A 22,285-nucleotide genomic window follows, 5' to 3' on the forward strand; every position below is an offset into this window, starting at 1 on the left:
ACCCAGGTGCTTGGCACTGCAGCGTAGTGACATAAACCTTCCACCACACATTGACTCTTACCAATAGGTGAAGATCAGAACAGCAGTAAGTGATGTAGGGAACCACCAAACCCCGCTATCCCTGGTGGGAAACTCGGGACATCCGTGAATCCAATCGGCCAGCAGCAGAAAGCCTTTAATAACCATACTCTGCATATAGTGAAATGTAGAATCAATCCTCCTTATAACTCCAGACAGGCATAAAACACATCCGTATTTCATCAGACCTCATACATTGGAGGAATGCCAGAGAGACACGCCCATAGTGTTATATGCTGGCTGATTGGATCCATGGATGTCCTGAGTTTCCCTCCAGGGATAGCGGGGTTTAGTGGTCCCCTAACTCACTTACTGCTCTTCTGGTCTTCCCCTGTCGGTCAGAGTCAGTGTGTGGTGGAAGGTTTATGTCACTACTCTGCAGTGCCAAGCACCTGGGTGAAAAGTCCGTATTTCTGAATCCTCTGCATTATCCTCATACCTGTTGGACTTTGATGATCATAATTTTAATTCATATTTTATTTTACCAGCGCTGCTTGTGTGTGTATTATATTATAGTAATTTTCCAGTATTTGAGCTAGCGGCTGGTGCTCAATAAGGGGCGCAGGTTATTTGTATACATATTATGACATTAGTGTAAACCAAGTGTGCACAAGGGAATACAGTTTGTATAAATTGTAATTAATCTACGTCATCTCCTTCCATAGACGTTTCTAAACTTTGAGAGGTAGGTAGAGATGGACTTACTTTGCAATGGCCGTGAATGCTAAGTCCACATTTAGTCCACTTTTGGCACTCGTCTCCATAAATGGCACACCATATTCCTGCAAGACACAACAAAGTCGTGGAGTGATGCACAAGGTCTATCATCCCCAGGGCCACCAGTAGAAAACACAGGGGCCCCATACATCCTATCTTTCTACTCAAACACTGCAGAGGACTGCTGCTAGAACAGAGGCTAGAAGCTACCCCAACTGCCTCTGCGCACACAGTCTAGTTAATGGTCCTTGCCAGGAACCAGGACTCCATAAACGAGAGATTAAAAAAAAGAAAAAGATAACTAACCTCTACTGAAGAGTGTGCTGCCTTTTGTTGTTCTTTGGCAATTCTTGACCCATATTGCACCATTATGCTGTGAATCATCCAACAGGAGGCTTCACAGAACCAACCTCCCTCCCCTCTACTGTCAATCCATTGTGAAGGGAGGTGGAGGTGTGCTTGAAGGGACAGGAAGGGGGAGTAAGCAGGAGGAGAGGTATAGACTGACGCTGCACTGTTCTCTTATGCTCTGCTGAAATGACACTGCACTGGCATTACCCAAAGGCAGGCCCTTCTGGGCCCCGGGCCCTGTAAGGGAGCACTGCCTGTATCTGCCTATGCACATTTAAAAAAGGGAAACTTGGAGATCAGGTTGTGGCCTGTAAAAAAAACAAGTGGATGGGAGTGCACATGGTACATCTGCAGTGTGAGATCTTGGGCACTGCTGCCTCTGACTACTAGTCTCAGTAGTTTTGGAGTAAGATTTGGTGATGTCACCACTCTGCTGTTTACTGTTGTCCTTGCTTAAGGCTCTGACATAAGGAAGCAAATCCCTTCCTCTACCAAGAAGTCCACCTCCACACAGTGCAGGACAAGACATGATAAGTCAGTAATGATAAAAGATCAGCTGCAGGAAGACCATAGGCGATAGTGCAGACTAGTCCTTTTCCCTCTGCCTGCCTTTTTTTGGGCACAGCTTCCAAGGTTCTAACTGCATTCCCTGCATATAGCACATTGTCACCATTCCTTTGCTGCCCCACAAATCCATTCAGTGGAGAAAACGCCCCAGTGACTGACTCCCATTTCTTTCATGTGACAGTACTAATGCTTAGTGATTGGCCCAGACAGTCACATGAGAGGGAGGAGAACATTCTCATCGTTCTCTTCCTGTAACCTCAGACTAGAGCAAGTTGAATATTACACAGGTTCCTTTCCTTGCTACTGGCAGGTAAATAGATTGATGAGTGATAGTTACCCTTTAATTTTTTTTTGTTGGTTTCTTAGTCCGTGATAGAGTTACTTTTTAAGTATCTGTCTTTGACTGTTTCGCAGTTCTGCATGAGCATATGTCCTTGACAAATATAACTAAAATAATAAGCTTGACATAATATTGTGGGAACGCTACTAAATTCAGATAAAGGCACAATTTCCCACAAGAAAAGCTAGAACAATGACTAGTGTTTTAGAAGATTTATTCATGACTTATGAATATGCTAAAATTTATACTCCTTTGGTCAATGTGTATTATTTTTATTGGTTAAAGGGTCATATTATACCTGCTCACTTGCTGTCACAAATTTGTGTACAGGAAATAAAGCCCTGAATAGATTGGAAATACCATGGTGTGTCTAATCTTATTCCTGAGTACTCGTAAGTACCCCAGGTTAGAAGGGAGAGGGAATGGATCCTGACTAAATCCTTACAGTAAGGATTGAAGGAAATGTATTTCAGGCCTCTACAGAACAGGCATGCACAGGAGGACATACTGCAGTCAAAGTCAGCATTTAAACATTTTCTGGAGGTTGTTGTTTGCAATAAAGGTCTCCTTTTTTCTTTTCCACAAGATGTTACTTTTAAAGTGGAACTCCAGTCATGTGAAGGGCGTGTGCCAATGTTTCATTGTTTAGCCCTCTTATGACGGAGGATAAAACAAATCTTTACACCTAATAAAACCCAAGAAACTTCAGCGCAATCACTTTAGGAGAGAGTATATTGCTAAAAACTTATCACTAAAACTGTGAATCAAAAAACGTGGCTAATAATAAAACCAATCCAAAATATGGCTAATAATAATTCAACTCAACCTTTCTCTTTTCTGCTTGAGCACATGTCCTTGACAAATGTAACTAAAATAATAAGATTGACATAGTATTGTGGGAACGCAACTAACTTCAGATAAAGGCACAATTTCCCACAAGAAAAGCTAGAACAATGACTAGTGTTTTAGAAGGTTTATTCATGATTTATTAATATATGCTAAAATGTACAGTATACTCCTTTTGTCAACGTGTATTATTTTTATTAGTTAGGGGGCCATATTATACCTGTCCACTTGCTGTCACATATAGGTTTGTTTACAGGAAATTAAGCCCTAAATAGATTGGAAATACCACAGTGTGTCTAATCTTTTTCCTGCATACTTGTAAGTACCCCAGGTTAGAAGGGAGAGTGAATGGATCCTGACTGAAATTAGGATTGAAGAAAATGTATTTTAGCCCTCTACAGAACAGGCATGCACAGGAGGATATACTGAAGTCAAAATCAGCATTTTGACATTTTTCTGGAGGTTGTCTACAGTTACATAGTAGTTGAGGTTGAATAAAGACAATAGTCCATCCAGTTCAACCTGTGTAGGTGTGTGTGGACGTAATCATTTCCCATACCACTGAATGTTTTGATCCTTGAGATGTACGTCCAAGAGTCTTTTAAGAATAGCCATACTCCCCGCAGTTACTACCACTTGTGGTAGAGAATTCCACAATCTTGTAGCCCTTACTGTAAAAAACCCCCTTCGTAGCCTAAGGTTAAATCTCTTCTCCTCGAATCGCATTGTATGACCTCGTGTCCTCATGCAGTCATTGCGACTGAACAGTTTTTTTCTATGCTGAGATCACCGTTGAGGTACTTGTAAATTGCTATTATGTCCCCTATCAGGCGTCTCCTTTCCAGGGAGAATAAATCAAGCGCTTGTAAGCGCTCTTCATAATTAAGGTCCTCCAATCCCCTAATCAGTTTAGTTGCTCTTCTCTGGACTGTCTCCAACTCCTTTACATCCCTTCTGAGGATTGGCGACCAGAACTGGACAGAATACTCCAGATGTGGTCGGACCAGAGTTTTATAAAGTGATGGTCGCCTTTTTTTTTTTCTCAGGATATTCCCTTTAGCCCAGGTTCACACTGGGGCCATTTTAAAATTGTGTGAGTTCAGCTGAATTCACACGACTTCAAGCCGGCATTTCAGTCTGACTTCCACGGCAATTTCACAGACATCTGTGCGGGTTGCTGAACAGGTGTCTATGGAAATGCCCCCCCCCGGACAGTGCGATTGCCGGCAATTGCCTCCGATTTGACATGTCAAATCATACCAATGTGAACGTGGGCTAAAAGGAACTCAAGCCATGTGAAGGGCATGTGCCAATGTTTCATTGTTCAGCCCCTTTTTTGACAGAGGATAAAATAAATATTTAACCCCAAGAAACTTCAGTGCAATCACTTTAGGAGAGAGTATAGCACTATAAACCTATCACTATACCTGTGAATCAAAAATGTGGCTAATATTAAATCCACTCCAAAATAGGACTAATAATAATTTGACTCAACCTTACATATCAGTGTTACCATTATCAAAAAATAGGCTAGGGTCAATATTGCTGCCTGATGGTATCTACTTTTGAGGCGGTTCCGTTTGCACAGTTCCATACAAGGTCCCTGCAAAACGAGATTCTGATCAAATGGGACAAGACTCTGTGGACAATCAGATCCGGCTGAGTCAGGGAACAAAGGAGTCCCTGCCATGGTGGCTTCGCTCTCCGGCGCTTTGGCTGAAAAAAATCCTTCCTCCCCTTGTATTGACAGTGGTTACCACGGATGCCAGCCTGTCCGGCTGGGGAAGCGTCCTCGGCAAGCATTCTGCTCAGGGGATGTGGACACTGGAAGAGTCCACACTACCGATCAATGTCCTGGAACTCCGAGCGTTCAGACTGTCTGGATCATTGGACGGATCGTCTTCTGGGATGCTCTGTGCACATTGGATCGGACATTGCCACGGCCGTGGCTTATGTCAATCACCAAGGGGGCACAAGAAGTGCCCTAGCGGCTCTGTAGGTAGCCGGCATTCTAAGGTGGGCAGAACTGTTTGTTCCAGCCCTCTCCGCCGTGGACATTCCTGGGGTGGAAAATTGGCAGGCAGATTACCTCAGTCTGCAGGCATTGGACCAAGGGGAGTGGTCCCTTCACCCGGAGGTGTTTCATCAGCTGTGTCTCCGGTGGGGCACCCCCAAGGTGGATCTGTTGGCATCTTAGCTCAACAGAAAGGTACAGAGGTTTGTGGCTCAGTCAAGGGATCCTCTGGTGGATGCCACAGATGGGCTGGTGGCCCCGTAGAGTCTGTATCGTCTGATTTACGCCTTCCCTCCTCTCAAGCTTCTGCAAGACATCTATGCAGGATCCAGGCAGAAGGGATTCCGGTCATCTTATTGGCTTTGGACTGGGTTCGCCGGGCTTGGTATGCCGATCTTGTGCGGCTGGTTGCCAAAGTTCCTTGGAAGCTTCCTCTCAGGGAGGATCTGCTTTCCCAAGGCCCGATCTTCCATCCTGCTTTACAGTCGCTGGGTTTGACGGCTTGGCTGTTGAACTACAGGTGCTGATGGATAGAGGTTTATGTGAGTCTGTGATTCTGACACTGTTAAAAGCTAGGAAATCTACTTCTAGGAAGATCTACTATCGTATGTGGAAGATGTACATTGCGTAGTGTGAGTCTCTTGTGGTTCATCCTTGCTCTTCCTCAGTGGCTTGGATCTTAACCTTCCTTCAACAGAAATTGGCCTTGAGTACCATCAAGGGCCAGGTATCGATCTTTGGCTACACACTACCTGGTGTGTACTTTTTTTCAGGGTGTCCGACATTTGGTTCCCCCAGTGCAGGCTCTGTTGCCACCTTTGGGATCTGAATTTGGTGCTTTCAGCTCTACAGAAGCCTCCCTTTGAAAATATCCAGGAGATTCCCCTGCTTACACTGTCCCAAAAGGTCGCCTTTTTGTTGGCTATCACCTCTGCACACGGTGTTGGAACTGGCAGTGTTATCCTGTCGTTCACCTTATTTGGTGATTCAAAAGGATAAGGTGGTGCTTTGCCCCTGTCTGTCATTCCTTCCTAAGGTGGTCGTTGACTTTCATTTGAATTTGAATTAAGACATTGTGTTGCCTTCCCTGTGTCCCAGGCCTAAACATCCGAAGGAAATTTCCTTGCATGCCTTGGATGTGGTCCTGGCAATATGGGTGTACCTGACAGCTACGGAGTCTTTCAGGAAGTCAGACTCTCTTTGTGCTCACGGATGGACCTCACAAAGGTTTGGGTCAGACAGACGGTGGTTCAGGCTTATTCCATCAGGGGTCAGGTTCCTCCTTTTCCTGTCAAGGTGCACTCTACTAGGGCGCTTAGGGCCTCCTGGGCCTTCCATCATCAAGCGTCAGTGACGCAGGTTTGCAAGGCAGCCACCTGGTCGCCGGTACAAAGTTTTTATAAAATGGATGTGTTGGCATCTGCGAATGCTTCCTTTGGCCGCAAGGTTTTGCAGGCTGCTGTTTAAGAGGACCTGATCCTCTTTAAGGGAACCATGAATGCCAACATGTACTGTGACATACTGAAGCAGAGCATGATCCCCTCCCTTGGGGGATGGGGTATTTCAACATGATAACGACCCCAAACACACCTCCAAGACAACCACTGCCTAGCTAAAGAAGCTGAGGATAAAGGTTATGGACTGGCCAAGTATGTCTCCAGACCATGTCTCCAACTCTATTGAACATCTGTGGGGCATCCTCAAACGGAAGGTGGATCCACCATCTCCATGATGTTGTCATGGAGGAGTGGAAGAGGACTCCAGTGGCAACCTGTGAAGCTCTGGTGAGAATGTTAAGGCAGTGCTGAAAAACAATGGTGGCCACACAAAATATTGACACTTTGGGCCCAATTTGGACATTTTCACTTAGGGATGTAGTCACTTTTTTGCCAGCGGTTTAGACATTAATGGCTGTGTGTTGTTATTTTGAGGGGACAGCAAATTTACACTGTTATACAAGCTGTACACTCACTACTTTACATTGTAGCAAAGTGTCATTTCTTCAGTGTTGTCACATGAAAAGATATAATAAAATATTTACAAAAATGTGAGGGGTGTACTCACTTTTTGTGAGATACTGTAGCTCAAATACTGATCTAGCTATTTTATCTTTATTTTTAATATCATGATTATTATTTTTACACACACATTTCTTTGCTTACACTTTTCTCCACTAGCAAGGAGGACAAGATACAATGTATCCTTTTCTCCATTCAAGAGGAGAAGAGCTATCACAATAATCGGGTGATCGGCAACCAGGCCTCCCAATTCCTTATTAGTAGTACAAGGTCCGAAGCCCTCTGTAAGAGCTTGGTCTCTGTGCTGGGAGCACACTGTGCAGCATACTTTTGGCACAAACACAGCAGCACATATATATGCAGCCCCACTTCTTGGAAACAGCATATACGGGTATGCTGGTTGCGAAAGTGTTAACATTTCCTGAAAGTGTACCCATGATAGCCCTTGACTGCCATAGCAGATCTTCGAAAAAAAGACGTGAAGTGCTGCAGTTCATATTAGGGTTGCACCAATACTGGTACTGGTATCGGTGCAGATACTAAGCATTTGCATGAGTATCAGTACTAGTGCAAATTCTCTGATACCTGAAACCGATATTTTCAGGCTCAGTTCTCTCAGCTGTCAGCGGAATTCCCTCACTGACAGCTTAAAGCGGTTGTAAACCCAGGAAAAAAAAAACAAAACCTGCAAGACAAAGGCATAATGAGCTAGTATGCATCGCATACTAGCTCATTATGAATTACTTACCTTAGAACGAAGCCCCGTCACGGACCCCCGGACACCGCTGCGGGCGCTGACATGATCCCACGGCGTCTCTTCCGGGTTTCAGCGGCTCCGGCGCTGTGATTGGCCGGAGCCGCGATGACGTCACTCCCGCGCATGCGCGGGAGCGATTTTCCGGCAAGCTGCCGGCAAGGGAAGCTGAAGGTCCGCCGGACCTTCAGAGCGCATGCGCCGCTCGTGTGAGCGGCTGCATGCACTGCAAATATCTCCTAAACCGTGTCGGTTTAGGAGATATTAATTGTACCTACAGGTAAGCCTTATTATAGGCTTACCTGAAGTTAAAAGTGAAAAAAATGGTGATACTACCGCTTTAAATTTAAAAAAAAAAAGAAAGCCAGCAAGTATCAGATGTTAGGGAGTGGGGCCGCCACGTCCTTAGCAACTGATGACTCATTCAGCCATCAGTGTGATTCCCCTGTTGACAGCTGAAGTGTAAACCAAGTCCCGGCAATTCGAACTATCAAAAAATTTAAAAAAGCATCTGGGCAAAGTTTATTAACAACATGCCGCTGAAGAAGAGAAAAAAAGAAACTTTTTTTTTTTTTGTATCTGTTCCTTCATCTACAAATCAAAGGAATGAACTTCCCTCTGCAGATGAAGCCAGTTTTAAGCCCCTTTCACACTTCTGCGACCTGTCCTGCGATTTGGGACTGTAGAGTCGCATGACAAGTACCATTCATATCTGTGCGACTTCAAGTCCCTGCACTACTTTGGGCTGATTTTAATGCGTTTTGAGGTCCATTGACATAGGCATTATTTAGTCCAGTCAAAATCGTGGTAAAAAAAATCACGTGACTTTTAGGTTGCATAAGTGAAAGTGGCCTAAAGCAATCTGTCAAGTGAAAAAATGTTTTGTTTTGTTTTTTTAATTACATTTTCCTCCTTATTAACCATTAATGTACTCTAATCAGCCTTAATTAACTCCTTATTATCCTTCTCCATTTATTAAATATTTTCCTGCTGATTTATTTTTTATTTTTTCACTTCTATTTAAAAAAATATTAATAATTTAAACCTTTTTTTGTTTGCTTTGTTCGCTAATATTTTTACACCTTTAACATATATTTATATGTTTCACATTGAAAAAAGCGCAAAATTAAAAAGAAAAATGTCATTTGTAGAAAACTTTTCAATGCTTTGTACCATTGCTGACAGCTGAAGTGTAAACAAAACAGTTGCGGTAGATATCGTTAATATATATCAGCGAGTACTCGTAAAAAAAAATTGGAATTAGTGCACCCCTAGTTCTTATACGTTTTCAAAATGGGCAGTCTGAATGGAATAAAATCTGACCGTTTTATACATCTGGCCTTGTATAGCAAAATATGGCGGAAGGTAACATGTTGGCACCCAAAATCCCCACAGCTGATAATAGATCTAAACCCTATCCCTAAAATCTCATGTATGTTTTAACATTTTGATGTAATTTCAAGTTGTATTCAATCTTTTAAAAGCTTTCATTAACCCCTTCCATACCGAGCCATTGTCAAATGACGTCGGCAGGAATCCTTTCTCGACGTCCGCCCGGTCTCGCCGCTACTGCGCGCCCCCGGGGGCGCGCAGCGCGGCGATCGGGGGTGAGGCTCGTCCCTCGGACTGAGCCCAACCCCGATCAAGGTAAACAGCCAATGAAATTGGCTGTTTACCACGTGATCGGCTGTGTCAATCACAGCCGATCACATGAGCGGCTCCAGCGCGAGCCGCTCGTTCCTTCCTCAATGCGCGCCCCCCGGGGGCGCGCAGCGTGGCGATCGGGGACGAGGCTCGTCCCTCGGCCAGAGCCCATCCCCGATCTAGGTAAAGAGCCAATGAAATTGGCTTTTTACCACGTGACCAGCTGTGTCCAATCACAGCCGGTCACAAATGTCAACAGAGAACACGGTAACTAACTGTCACCGTGTTCTCCTCCTCACACACTGATCCTGTGTGAGGAGGAGATTGTGGTAACAGCTAGTTACCAAGTACAGTGCACCCCAACCACACTGATTGCCCCCCCCCAATAAAAAGCACCTGTCACTAGCCCATCAAAGTACCCGAGTACCTGTCACCAGCCCATCAGGTACTCTGATGACAGGTACTCGGGTACTCTGATGGGCTGATGACAGGTACTCTGATGGGCTGGTGACAGGTACTCAGGTACTCTGATGCTGGGTACTCGGGTACTCTGATGACAGGTACTCGGGTACTCTGATGACAGGTACTCGGGTACTCTGATGACGGGTACTCTGATGACAGGTACTCGGGTACTCTGATGACAGGTACTCGGGTACTCTGATGATGGGTACTCGGGTACTCTGATGACGGGTACTCGGGTACTCTGATGACGGGTACTCGGGTACTCTGATGACAGGTACTCGGGTACTCTGATGACAGGTACTCTGATGACGGGTACTCTGATGACAGGTACTCGGGTACTCTGATGACAGGTACTCGGGTACTCTGATGACAGGTACTCGGGTACTCTGATGACAGGTACTCGGGTACTCTGATGACGGGTACTCGGGTACTCTGATGACAGGAACTCGGGTACTCTGATGACAGGAACTCGGGTACTCTGATGACAGGTACTCTGGTACTTTGAGTACCCGTCACCCGAGTACCCGTCATCGGAGTACCCGAGTACCTGTCACCTACCCATCCGAGTACCTGTCACCTACCCATCAGAGTACCCGAGTACCTTCCACCTGCTCATCAGAGTACCTGACACCTGAAGTACCCGAGTACTTGCCACCTGCTCATCAGTACCCATCACTACTCATCAGTACTCATCAGTACCCATCAGTACCTATCACCTATCAGTATCAGTACTGATCATTCGTACCCATCAGTACAGTATCACCTATCAGTATCAGTACTACTCATCAGTACCTATCACCTGCCCATAAGAGTACCCGAGTACCTGTCACCTGCCTATCGGAGTACTCGAGTACCTGCCACTTGCTCATCAGTACCAGAGTACCTGTCACCTGCCCAGCAAAGTACCCGAGTACCTGTCATCCTTCATACAGCCACCATGTCTAAGTCCAAAAAGGTTTATATACGTCCTCCGTTTAAACCTAAATACCGGTGTTATGGCAGCAGATAGCTGCCATAACCCTGGTATTTTTTTAAACGGTGGACGGTTGGCTTTCCGATAAGGGTGGTCCCAGCGGCGGATTCGCCGCGGGATCACCCTTCCGGGGTGGCGGAAGAGGTGCCCCCCCCTCCCGCCGCATTCTGGTCCTTTTCCCCGCATACCGGACCCGCCGGCAGCGGGGAAAACGATCCGACCCCGGATCCTCACAGACAGGATGTCGAGTGAGGGCAAGCTTGCCCTCACTCGACTCTATGGTCTTGGAGGACCGGTGCTACGGCAAATGTCGTTGCCTAGCAACCAGTTTAAAGGTCCCTTTTTTTTTTTCATTTTATTTAATTTTTTTTTTATTTTTTCTATCTTTTAGTGTACTTGTGAGATCTGAGGACTTTTTGACCCCAGATCTCACAAAAAAGAGGTCCTGTCGTGCCTTTTTCTATTACAAGTAATATTTACATTTCTTGTAATAGAAATAAAAATGATCAATTTTTTTTTTTAAAAAAAAAACAGTGTAAAAATAAAAAATAATAAATAAAATAAATAGTAAAAAAAAAAAAATTAAAGCGCCCTGTCCCCGTGAGCTCGCGCGCAGAAGCGAACGCATACGGAAACCCCGCCCACATATGTAAACAGTGTTCAAACTACACATGTGAGGTATCGTCGCGATCGTTAGAGCAAGAGCAATAATTTGAGCCCTAGACCTCCTCTGTAACTCTAAGATAGCAACCTGTAGAAATTTTTAAAGTGTCGCCTATGGGGATTTTTAAGTACCAAAGTTTGTCACCATTCTGTGAGCGTGCGCAATTTTGAAGCATGACATGTTGGGTATCTATTTACTCAGCGTAACATTATCTTTCACATTATGTAAAACAATTGGGCTAACTTTACTGGTTTCTTATTTTTTAATTAAAAAAAAGTGAATTTTTTCCAAAAAAATTGCGTTTGGAAGACCGCTGCGCAAATACGGTGTGATAAAAAATATTGCAATAATCTCCATTTTATTCTCTAGGGTCGCTGCTAAAAAAAAATATATAATGTTTTGGGGTTCTAAGTAGTTTTCTAGCAAAAACAACTGATTTTAGCTTGTAAACACCAAATGTGAAAAATAGGCCTAGGCAAGTGGCTAGGATGCATGATGATGCTCCTTGGATGTTGGGCCCCTCTATATGGCTAGGCTGTGAAAAAGTCTCACACATGTGGTATTGCCATACTCAGGAGGAGTGGCAGAATGTATTTTGGGGTGGCATTTTTGCTATGTACATCCTATGTGTTAGGAATATCCTATAAATTGACAACTTTGTGTAAAAAAAAAAAGTTTTTATTTTTTTCCCACATTTTCTAAAAACTTGTGGAAAAAAATGACATGTTCAAAGGACCCATAATGCCTCATAGAATATATGTTGGAGTGTTTGCTTTCCAAAATGGGGTCATTTTGTGGATTTTTCCATTGTATTGTTGCTCTAGGGCCTTGAAAAGTGTGATAGGTAGTAAGAAAGTTTTATGTGTACAGTATTTATGCTCCTAAAACGCCTTATGGTGCTACTTGGACGTGGAGTCTCTTTTTGTGGCCAGGCTGTGTAAAAGTCTCACACATGTGGTATCGCCATACTCAGAAGGTGTAGCAGAATGAATTTTGGGGTGTCATTTTTGCTGTGTACATGCTATGTGTTAGAAATAGCTTATAAATTGACAACCTTTTGGGAAAAAAAAGAAAAAAAAATGTTTTTCTTAATTTTCCCAAGAATTGTGGGAAAAAATTATAACTTCAAAAAACTCACCATGCCTCTTACTAAATACCTTGGACTGTCTACTTTACAAAAAGGGGTCATTTGGGGGGTATTTGTACTGTCCTGACATTTCAGGGCCTCAAGAAAGGAGATAGGCCATCAGTACATCTGGTGTGATCAATTTTCAGTAATTGGTACCATAGCTTCTAGACTCAATAACTTTCACATAGACTAAATAATATACACTAATTTGGGTTAATTTTACCAGAGATATGTAGCAGTATAAATTTTGGCCCAAATGTATGAAGAAAAATTAATTTTTTGCAAAATTTTATAATAGAAACTTAAAAAAGGTGTTTTTTTTTGCAAAATTTTTGCTCTTTTTTTGCTTATATCACGAAAAAAAAAAAAACCCCAGTTGTGATCAAATACCACCAAAAGAAAGCTCTATTTGTGTGAAAAAAATTATAAAAATTGTGTTTGGTTACAGTGTAGCATGACTGAGCAATTGTCATTCAAAGTGTGAGAGTGCTGAAAGCTGAAAATTGGTCTGGGCAGGAAGGGGGTCTAACTGCTCTGTATGGAAGCGGTTAAAAGAACAACTGGTGATCCTGCTATGAAGGTCCTAGTCACTTCCCGTCATGGGGTGTCAACTGTCTTCCATTCTTATCCCTGTACTGTTACCCAGTAACATGGTGGAAACTACCAGGGACCATGCCAACACATATTATACTGTCATGGTCCGCTGCTGCCACCATCAGGAAGTCAGTCCAGACCAATGTTCAGAGATGTATAGTAACGAAGTAGAACTACTTAAGTACTGTACTTAAGTACCGAAATGCGGTATCTCTACTTTCCTAGAGTAGAATTTTTTTCTCCTACTTCTACTTTTTACTTCACTACATTTTTTCGATGATTTCGATACTTCTACTCAAGTATTTTTTTTTTGTGCTGCATAGTTACTCGTTACTTTTAAAAAAATTACCACAGCCAGAACAGTAGATGGCAGGTTTCATGAAGTTCAAAAAAATGTGTATAATGTAATTTGTAAATCAGCGCATACGAAAATAAAGGCTGTGTATAATAAAAGCTGCTATACCAAATCTTTCCAATAAAAAGAAAATATGAAACAAACAAATAAATGGTGCTACAGCGCTTAAAGTGCATCAAGAAACTACTAACAAACACAGGTTAATCATTTGAATAAATCATTTGAAATAATAAAAAACAATATGATGTTCAAACTTTTGACTTCTTTCTTTAATAACTACATAACACAGTACTTGTACTTTTACTTTCAGTACTTGAGTAGAATTTTTTTTTCAAAACTACTGGTACTTTTTACTTTTAGTACTTAAGTAGCAATTTTTTTGAAAAAACTACTTGCAATACTTAAGTAAAAAAAATGTTGAATACTTTAGTACTTCTACTTAAGTAACTTTTTCTGCGAGCACTTCCACTTCTACTCAAGTCACTTTTTGATCGAGCACTTGTACTTTTACTCAAGTAGAAATTTCGAGTACTTTATACAAGTCTGCCAATGTTGTGTAGACAATGCTGGAGCGAGAGCGCATGTAGACAGCAAGTGGCTGAAAAGGGGCTAGAGGAGATCGGCAGCACTGAGATAAAAACAGTATTTCATTAAAACAATGACAACTGTCTATGGGAAACGGCTGTATCCATCTAAATGTCAACAAGTTAGAGTTTAGATCTACAATGTTGTACTTTAGGTAGGTATTATATACCCAACTCACCTTTCCTAGCCTCTCTCCATCTTCTATCTTGACGACCCGTTCATGAGTGGAGTCCACCTGAGGGGAAATGAAAATGCATCACAATTTAAATGAGGCCATTACTGGACAGCTTGGCTCGGGGCTGTAGGAGGAATGGCCAGGACTTGCACACCCTGATGCTTAAAGCACTTCAAGTAAATAATTGTTCTCTGGACCAGAATTTCATTTTACAACTCAGAATAACGTCAGGGCCCTACTGAGGAGTGCGAACACATGTTTTATGCATTGCGAGCTTTCAAGTAAATGATGAATATTTAACAAGAGCTAAAGTCTTTTCAGCACCAGACTGGCAAACCTATTACACAATTTAACCTATTACACGAGTATTACTATTTAACCCTTTGCTTGCTAAGCGGAAATAAAATATGACCAGGGCTGTACTATAAGATCAACTCCATTATTCTGATAAATCCAATATTTCAAGGCAAAGAAATAAATTATAAAGCTAACCACCTGTCAGCTGTACAATTATCAAGGCAGTGCCCCCTATTGCAAGGGTTAAAGCGGTTGTAAACCTAAAATAAAAAAAATTAAAAAACCTGCAAGACAAAGGCATAATGAGCTAGTATGCATCGCATACTAGCTCATTATGAATTACCTTAGAAGGAAGCCCCGACATGGACCCCCGGACACCGCTGCAGGCGCTGACATGATCCCACGGCGTCTCTTTCAGGTTCGGCGGCTCCGGCGCTGTGATTGGCCAAAGCCGCGATGACGTCACTCCCGCGCATGCGCACGGGAGTCATTTTCCAGCAAGCTCCCGGCAAGGGAAGCTGAAGGTCCGCCGGATCTTCAGAGCGCATGCGCCGCTCGCGTGAGCGGCTGCATGCACTGCAAATATCTCCTAAACCGTGCTGGTTTAGGAGATATTAATTGTACCTACAGGTAAGCCTTATTATAGGCTTACCTGTAGTTAAAAGTGAAAAAAAAGCAGTATACTACCACTTTAATAGCTGGTTTTGTCTAGGCTAAAAGTAATATGTAGTGATACTTACCATATTCTTCACTTCCCCAGCAGCCAGTGCTCTCCTCCGCTCTCTGACTCTCCTAGAATGTTGGAGGGCCTTTGACATCTTCATGTACAATGCAGAACCACGGGACAGAATGAGATTGGAGAGGCCGTGAGCGGTGAAGCCGCCCTTGGGGCATTACTCCCCCTACTGTCTGTCGCAGTGAGCCATATTTCCTGCCACTGACACAAACAATGGGGCACTATTCCTCCCACTAACACCAATGATGAGGCACTATTCCTCCCAATGATACTAATGATGGGGCACTATTCCTTCCACTGATACTAATGATGGGGCACTATTCCTCCCAATGATGGGGCACTATTCCTTCCACTGATACTAATGATGGGGCACTATTCTTCCCACTGACAACAATGATGGTGCACTATTCCTCCCAATGATACTAATGATGGGGCACTATTCCTTTCACTGACACCAACAATGGGGCACTATTCCTCCCACTAACACCAATGATGAGGCACTATTCCTCCCAATGATACTAATGATGGGGCACTATTCCTCCCAATGATGGGGCACTATTCCTCCCAATGATACCAATGATGGGGCACTATTCCTTCCACTGATACTAATGATGGGGCACTATTCTTCCCACTGACACCAATGATGGTGCACTATTCCTCCCACAGACACCAATGATGGAGCACTATTCCTCCCACTGACATCAATGGTGGGGCACTATTCCTCCCACTGACACCAATGATGGAGCACTATTCCTCCCACTGACACCAATGATGGAGCACTATTCCTCCCACTGACACCAATGGTGGGGCACTATTCCTCCCACTGACACCAATGGTGGGGCACTATATCTCCCCCTAAATACCAAAGGACATTGTTAGCTCCCACTGACACCAGAGCATTTTTTACTCCTGCTGGACATAGTCCAGCCCCCCTAAAATTTGAAGGACAGTAAACTGGCCCTTCATTTAGGTCGTAGGGGCAACAACCAGTGGAGCGGAGAAGTGTAAAGCTGGTCATAATGCTTTGTGTTTGGTAATATATGGGTATAGCAATGCTTGTGTGTAGATATCATACATGGCTTGAACTTTGGGTATTTCCACCCAGCTTAACAAACTTCAATTAAAAGATAGAAAGAGCTGAGTGGAAACTTGTTGGCCAAATAGAGAGTGCATTCAATCAGCTGCAGTCACTGTTTGGGTATTCAGGGAGCAGCAGGTGCTGTAGCTATCTAAATACAATAGCTGGCAAGGGAGATTCCTTCATCCACACTGTTTAGCATGAATGGGGGGAATAGATAATTTCTCTCATTCAGCCCCACAGGCAATCTAAACATGTATGCCTAGTCTAAGGTAAGTATTACACCTTATTCCTTACCCCCCCCCCCCCCCCAGACCACATATATCAAACACAAGGCCGGCCAAGCCATTTCATTTGGCCCTGTTCACACCTGGGCATTTGCAATCACTGCGATTCTGCCCACAATCCCAAAACACTCTGCAAAACTGACAAATTGCACCACGCTTGTTCAGGTGCCATTCATTTTCAATGGCACCTAAATGCAGGTACGATTCTGCCATGATTGTCACACGATAAATTGCGCTGCAATTGTGACAAACTGCATTGAGTGCAGCTTGTCGCCCAAAAGAAGCTCCTGCTCTTTTTTAAGTGACAAGCTTTATGCTATGCGGTTTGCCGCAACTGCAGTTCGATTTATCGCAGCAGAATCACACCCACGTTTAGGAGCCATTGAAAATGAATGGCACGTGAACAAGCGTTGTGCAATCTGTCAGTTTTGCAGAGTGTTTTGGGATCAGTGGCAGATTCGCAGTGATTCTGCCAACAAATGCCCAAGTGTGAAAGGGACCCTGAAGTGTATGGGCAGAGTGGTGACAAAAAAAAAAGCTACTCAGGAGCCAGACATGTGCTTTTCCTGATGGCATGGATGTGGCTTTCATGAAAATGGTTTTATATTGAGGTAATTAACATAGGACAGAAGAGCATCCATATAGGATATGGGAAAATGCCAATATAGCTGCAGCCTTTTGGATTACGGCCTGTTGATGACCCCATAGAGTTGATGACCACTGCTATTTAATATATGTCATTAAGAGAACATTTATATCTATATATGGTGTTTTGAGCAATGAGTTCTACAATTGGTGCTTGAAGAATGTACAATTAACGATATAGAATATACAATTAAGGTGTGGATCCTGAATAAGCAAACTCTTTGTGAAACAAGTTGGTCCTGTACGCCTTTAGGGTCCTTTCACACGGCCGCTCCGTGTGTCCGCAAATCATCCCATTCGTTTGCGGATGATTTGCGGACATAATGTAAGTGAATGGCACTGCGGGTGTCAGCGGAATACCATCCGCTGACACCCGATTTTCCTCCTTTCAGTTCTGTTCCATTTTTACGAATGGAACAGAACCCCATTTTTTCTTCCGTGTAAAAAATGGAAAGGAAAATCGGATGTCAGCGGTGTCATCCGCTGACATCCGCAGTGCCATATACTTACATTATGTCCGCATATCATCCGCAAACGGATGGGATGATATGCGGGCACATGGAGCGGATGATAGAAATGTCATCCGCTCCGTGGAAAAAAAAGAAAAAAGTCCCGCAGCGGACCTTTCACACGGAGCGGCCGTGTGAAAGGACCCTTATACTGCAAGACGAACTATATACATGAATTTGTTGCTTTTAATGGTGTTTTGTGCTTTACTGTTTTTATCTTTATGGAATAAAGAAACAAAGTCCCATCCATTGTCTCCCTGCCTCTTCTGACACTTAAAAAGGGGGGGGCGGGTGTTTTGGTTCTATTGAAGAAAATGAAAAACCTGTCAAGTTTTTATTTGAAGTCTGCAAACCCACTGCAGACACCGCCTTTGTAAATCAGAACCTACGTGTGCCTTTATTGGTTAAATTCTTAAGAATTAGATCTAGAATTTAGTCTAGTTTAGTCACATTTATGAATTTGAAGTAAGACCTTAGTAATAAAAAATAAAAAGAGCAAAATATCTTTCTTCAGACAATGTTGTTCTGGAAGGAAGAGAGGAAATTTCCCCGGTGCCGAACATCCACTGAGTCTTATGGTGGTATGAAATAGACAACCTCAGCCTGGGCATTTCCCTCTGCCCCTGGGAGCTTTGTCATTGTGGGGATGACTAAGCTAATCCCCATAACTAAGCCCTGGGGGGGTGAGTGAAACGTGTTGGAGGCATGGCGGAAGCCCAGGTGTAGGTTGTCCCCTTCATACCACCATAGGAGTCTGTGGATGTGCGGCACCAGGGATCTTTCCTCCCTTCCAGTGACTACAGGAGCTGGGACGAGCTCCATCCCTTGCTGGCACTCCTGCAGTGGATGCAGCATCACTCACACTATTCCCCATAGTGATCGAACCTGAGCGGCACACTAAACAAACCACGGGTCACAATGGTGCTCTGGACTCATTCTAGTGGCTGGTCAGGTGACCAGTAGTGCAGCATTGGTCACCAGTAGTGCGGCATTGGTCACCAGTAGTGAGGTACTGGTCACTAGCAGTGAGGCACTGGTCATATGGTCTCTAGAAAAGGGGTAAAAATAGTTGTTTCAGTGGCACAGATGAGATGCTAACCCCTTTAGAGCCGGTTCACACTACCACGACCAGAAAGTCGCCCCGTGACTTGAAGAGACTTGGCACTACTTTGAAGAGACAGGCGACTTTGTCTGTGGGGAATGCCTGGCTAATCTCTTTCTTCTTCCTGGAAAGTCTGATAACAAGTCGTGTCAATTAAGATAAGGAGGCGACTCCCATTGAAGTATATGGGACAGTCGGATCACAGGTCGCCTCAAAGTAGTACAGGACCCTTTTCTGAAGTCGGAGCAACTTCAGTAGTGCCAATTAAGATGGCACTGATTGATTAACATTGCTTTTGTTATCTCAAGCGACCTGGGGCTACACAAGTCGCCTCACAAGTCGTGCTAGTGTGAATGGGCTCTTAGCAGAGAGTGATGCTGCAATGTTGCCACCAGAGATAGAGATGGAGTACTAGTGGGTGCAGGACATCTTCTCTTGCCATGTACCACTGATGAGCAGACAGAGGCTACTGTTTACATTCTCTTTTTCTTACCTTGTTTCCAAGAAGCATGATCACCACATCTTTCTGGGCATACTCATGGATCTCAGTCAGCCAGGCCTATAAGAAAACATTTTGTTAGTTTTAATGCTGGAAGGGTGCTAAACTACACTTCACTCAATGTATCCAAAAAGCTTTGGTCAAATACATTCCCGAAATCTGGTAAGAAATTATATAACAAAGAACAAAAATGAAGCATGTGACAGCAGCCATATCGTGTGCCTTAACCACTTTACCACCGGAGGATTTTGCTGTCTTACGTCCAGGTCACTTTTTGCGATTCGGCGCTGTGCGACTTTAACTGACAATTGCGCGGTCATGCAACGCTGTACCCAAACTAAATTTACGTCCTTTTTTTTCCCACAAACAGAGCTTTCTTTTGGTGGTATTTGATCACCTCTGCGCTTTTCATTTTTTGCGATATTAATAAAAAAAGCGACAATTTTGAAAAAAATAACAATATTTTTCTACTTTGACAGTTAAAAAATATCCAATATATTCAATTTTTGTCATATATTTAGGCCAAATTGTATTTAGCTACATGTCTTTGACAAAAAAATTCTCAATGAGCGTATTTTTAACCGCTTTATGACCGGAAGGTTTTACTCCATTCCTGACCAGGCCAAATTTTGCGATTCGGCACTGCGTTACTTTAACGGACAATTGCGCGACCATACAATGCTGTACCCAAATTAAATTTATGTCCTTTTTTCCCCACAAATAGAGCTTTCTTTTGGTGGTATTTGATCACCTGTGCGATTTTTCCTTTTTGCGCTTTAAACAAAAAAAGAGCGACAATTTTGAACAAATAACTATTTTTCATGAAATTCCCCCCCAAAAAAATGTAAAAATCTAATTTTTTTTATCATTTTAGGCCAATTTGTTTTCTGCTACATACTTTTGGTAAAAAAAAATTGCAATAAGCGTATTTTGATTGGTTTGCGCAAAAGTTATCGCAGCTACTAACTACGGGAAATTTCTGTCATTTTTATTGTTTTTTTTTTTTAACTAGTAATAGTGGCGATCTGTCAGCGAGCTGCGTTTTTTTTGCAGGACTGCGACATTGCGGCGGACAGATCGGATCCTTGACTAACATTTTTGACACTTTTGGGGGTACCAGTGACATTACTACAGTAATCAGTGCTATACATATGCACTGTTACTGTAAAAATGACACTGGCAGGGAAGGGGTTAACTTTTATTGGTGATCAAGGGGTTAATGTATGCCTGGTGCTTACTAACGTGTGTGGGGGGAGGGGACTGAGTTACACAGGGACAGATCGCATGTTCAGCTATGCTGAACCCTGCAATCTGACCCTGCCTGTCACTTAGGAGATCCGCCCGCTTTGTTTACACAAGCGGGCGGATTTCCACACTCAATCCCCGACGATCGCGGAAGAGAGGCGGTGATCACCACCACTCCTCCCCTGGCCCGACTCCCGCTGTAACTGAATACAGCGGGAGCGAGCCTCCGGCGGCGCGTGCACGCCGCCCACAAGGGGAGGAGTCCAGCGATGTAGAACGAGCCACTCTGCCGCAGTACAGTCAACGTAACTGGTCGGCAAGTGGTTAAAGTAACCGAAAGAAATACAGGAGATGTCACTGTTGACCACTGCTGGCTGCCTTTGGCTTTAGAGCAACTGTCACTTCCCAAAAAAAATAAAAAATAAAAAGAATAGCTCCTGCACTAGGGAGACTGCCTCTCCCGTGTGCAATAAATCCTGACTCCGATATCTTGAAGCCCTGCAGCCTACAGCAGAATCTTCAGCATTTGCCACTTCTCAGTGTGTCAGAAACCTTAACCACTTTACCACCGCCCACAGTAATATTACTGCGGCAGAGTGGCTCGTTATCGTCTGACGACGTAGTACTACGTCGTCAGACACTCCCCCTTCTGGGCGGCGCTTGCGCGCCGCCGGAGGCTCGCTTGCGCGCCGCCGGAGGCTCGCTCCTGCTGTTTTCAGTCACAGCGGGAGTCGGGCCAGGGAAGGAGCAGCGGCGATCGCCGCCGCTCTTCCCCCGATCGTCGGGGATCTAGTGTGCAGATCCGCCCGCCTGTGTAAACACAAGCGGGCGGATATCCATAGTGACAGGGAGTGACAGATCGGACTGTTCAGCATAGCTGGACATCCGATCTGTCCATGACTCACTCAGTCCCCTCCCCCCCCCACACGTCAGTAAGCACCAGGCATACATTAACCCCTCCCTCTCCAATAAAATTAACCCCTTCCCTGCCAGTGTCATTTTTACAGTAACAGTGCATATATATAGCACTGATTACTGCAGTAATGTCACTGGTACCCCCAAAAGTGTCAAAAATGTCAGTCAAGGGTCCGATCTGTCCGCCGCAATGTCGCAGTCCCGCAAAAAAATCGCAGATCGCCGCCATTACGCGTTAAAAAAAAAAAAACACCAAAAATGACAGAAATCTTTCCCTTTGTTAGTAAACGCAAAAAACTTTTGCGCAAACCAATCAAAATACGCTTATTGTGATTTTTTTTACCAAACATGGGTAGCAGAAAACAAATTGGCCAAAAATTTTTTAAAAAATTGGTTTTTACATTTTTTTGGGGGGGAATTTCATATAAAAAAAATGTTAAAAATATTGTTATTTTTTCAAAATAAACGCTCTTTTTTTGTTTATAGCGCAAAAAGTAAAAATCGCACAGGTGATCAAATACCACCAAAAGAAAGCTCTGTTTGTGGGAAAAAAAGGGCGTAAATTTAGTTTGGGTACGGCGTCGCACGACCGCGCAATTGTCAGTTAAAGTCAAACAGCGCCGAATCGCAAAAAGTGGCCTGGACGGAAGACAGCAAAATCCTCCGGTGGTAAAGTGGTTAAAGCCCCCATTCAGGCAAAAACCTT

General features: G+C 43.7%; 1 protein-coding gene across 1 annotated transcript in view; it reads right to left on the minus strand.

The window, feature by feature from the left end:
* RAB26 (RAB26, member RAS oncogene family) overlaps window positions 1-22,285 on the minus strand; it is a 509,349-nt gene that overhangs the window by 5,054 nt on the left and 482,010 nt on the right. Inside the window, exons 6-8 of the mRNA XM_082261275.1 lie at window positions 19,414-19,479; window positions 14,270-14,326; window positions 784-860 (exon numbers count right to left, since the gene is read on the minus strand). Of these exons, the coding sequence (XP_082117401.1) occupies window positions 784-860; window positions 14,270-14,326; window positions 19,414-19,479 (200 nt within the window). The remainder of the gene's footprint in view (window positions 1-783; window positions 861-14,269; window positions 14,327-19,413; window positions 19,480-22,285) is intronic.

This window comes from Pelophylax lessonae (genome assembly GCF_965119305.1).
Source record: "Pelophylax lessonae genome assembly, chromosome: 6".
Classification (NCBI taxonomy): Eukaryota; Metazoa; Chordata; class Amphibia; order Anura; family Ranidae; genus Pelophylax; species Pelophylax lessonae.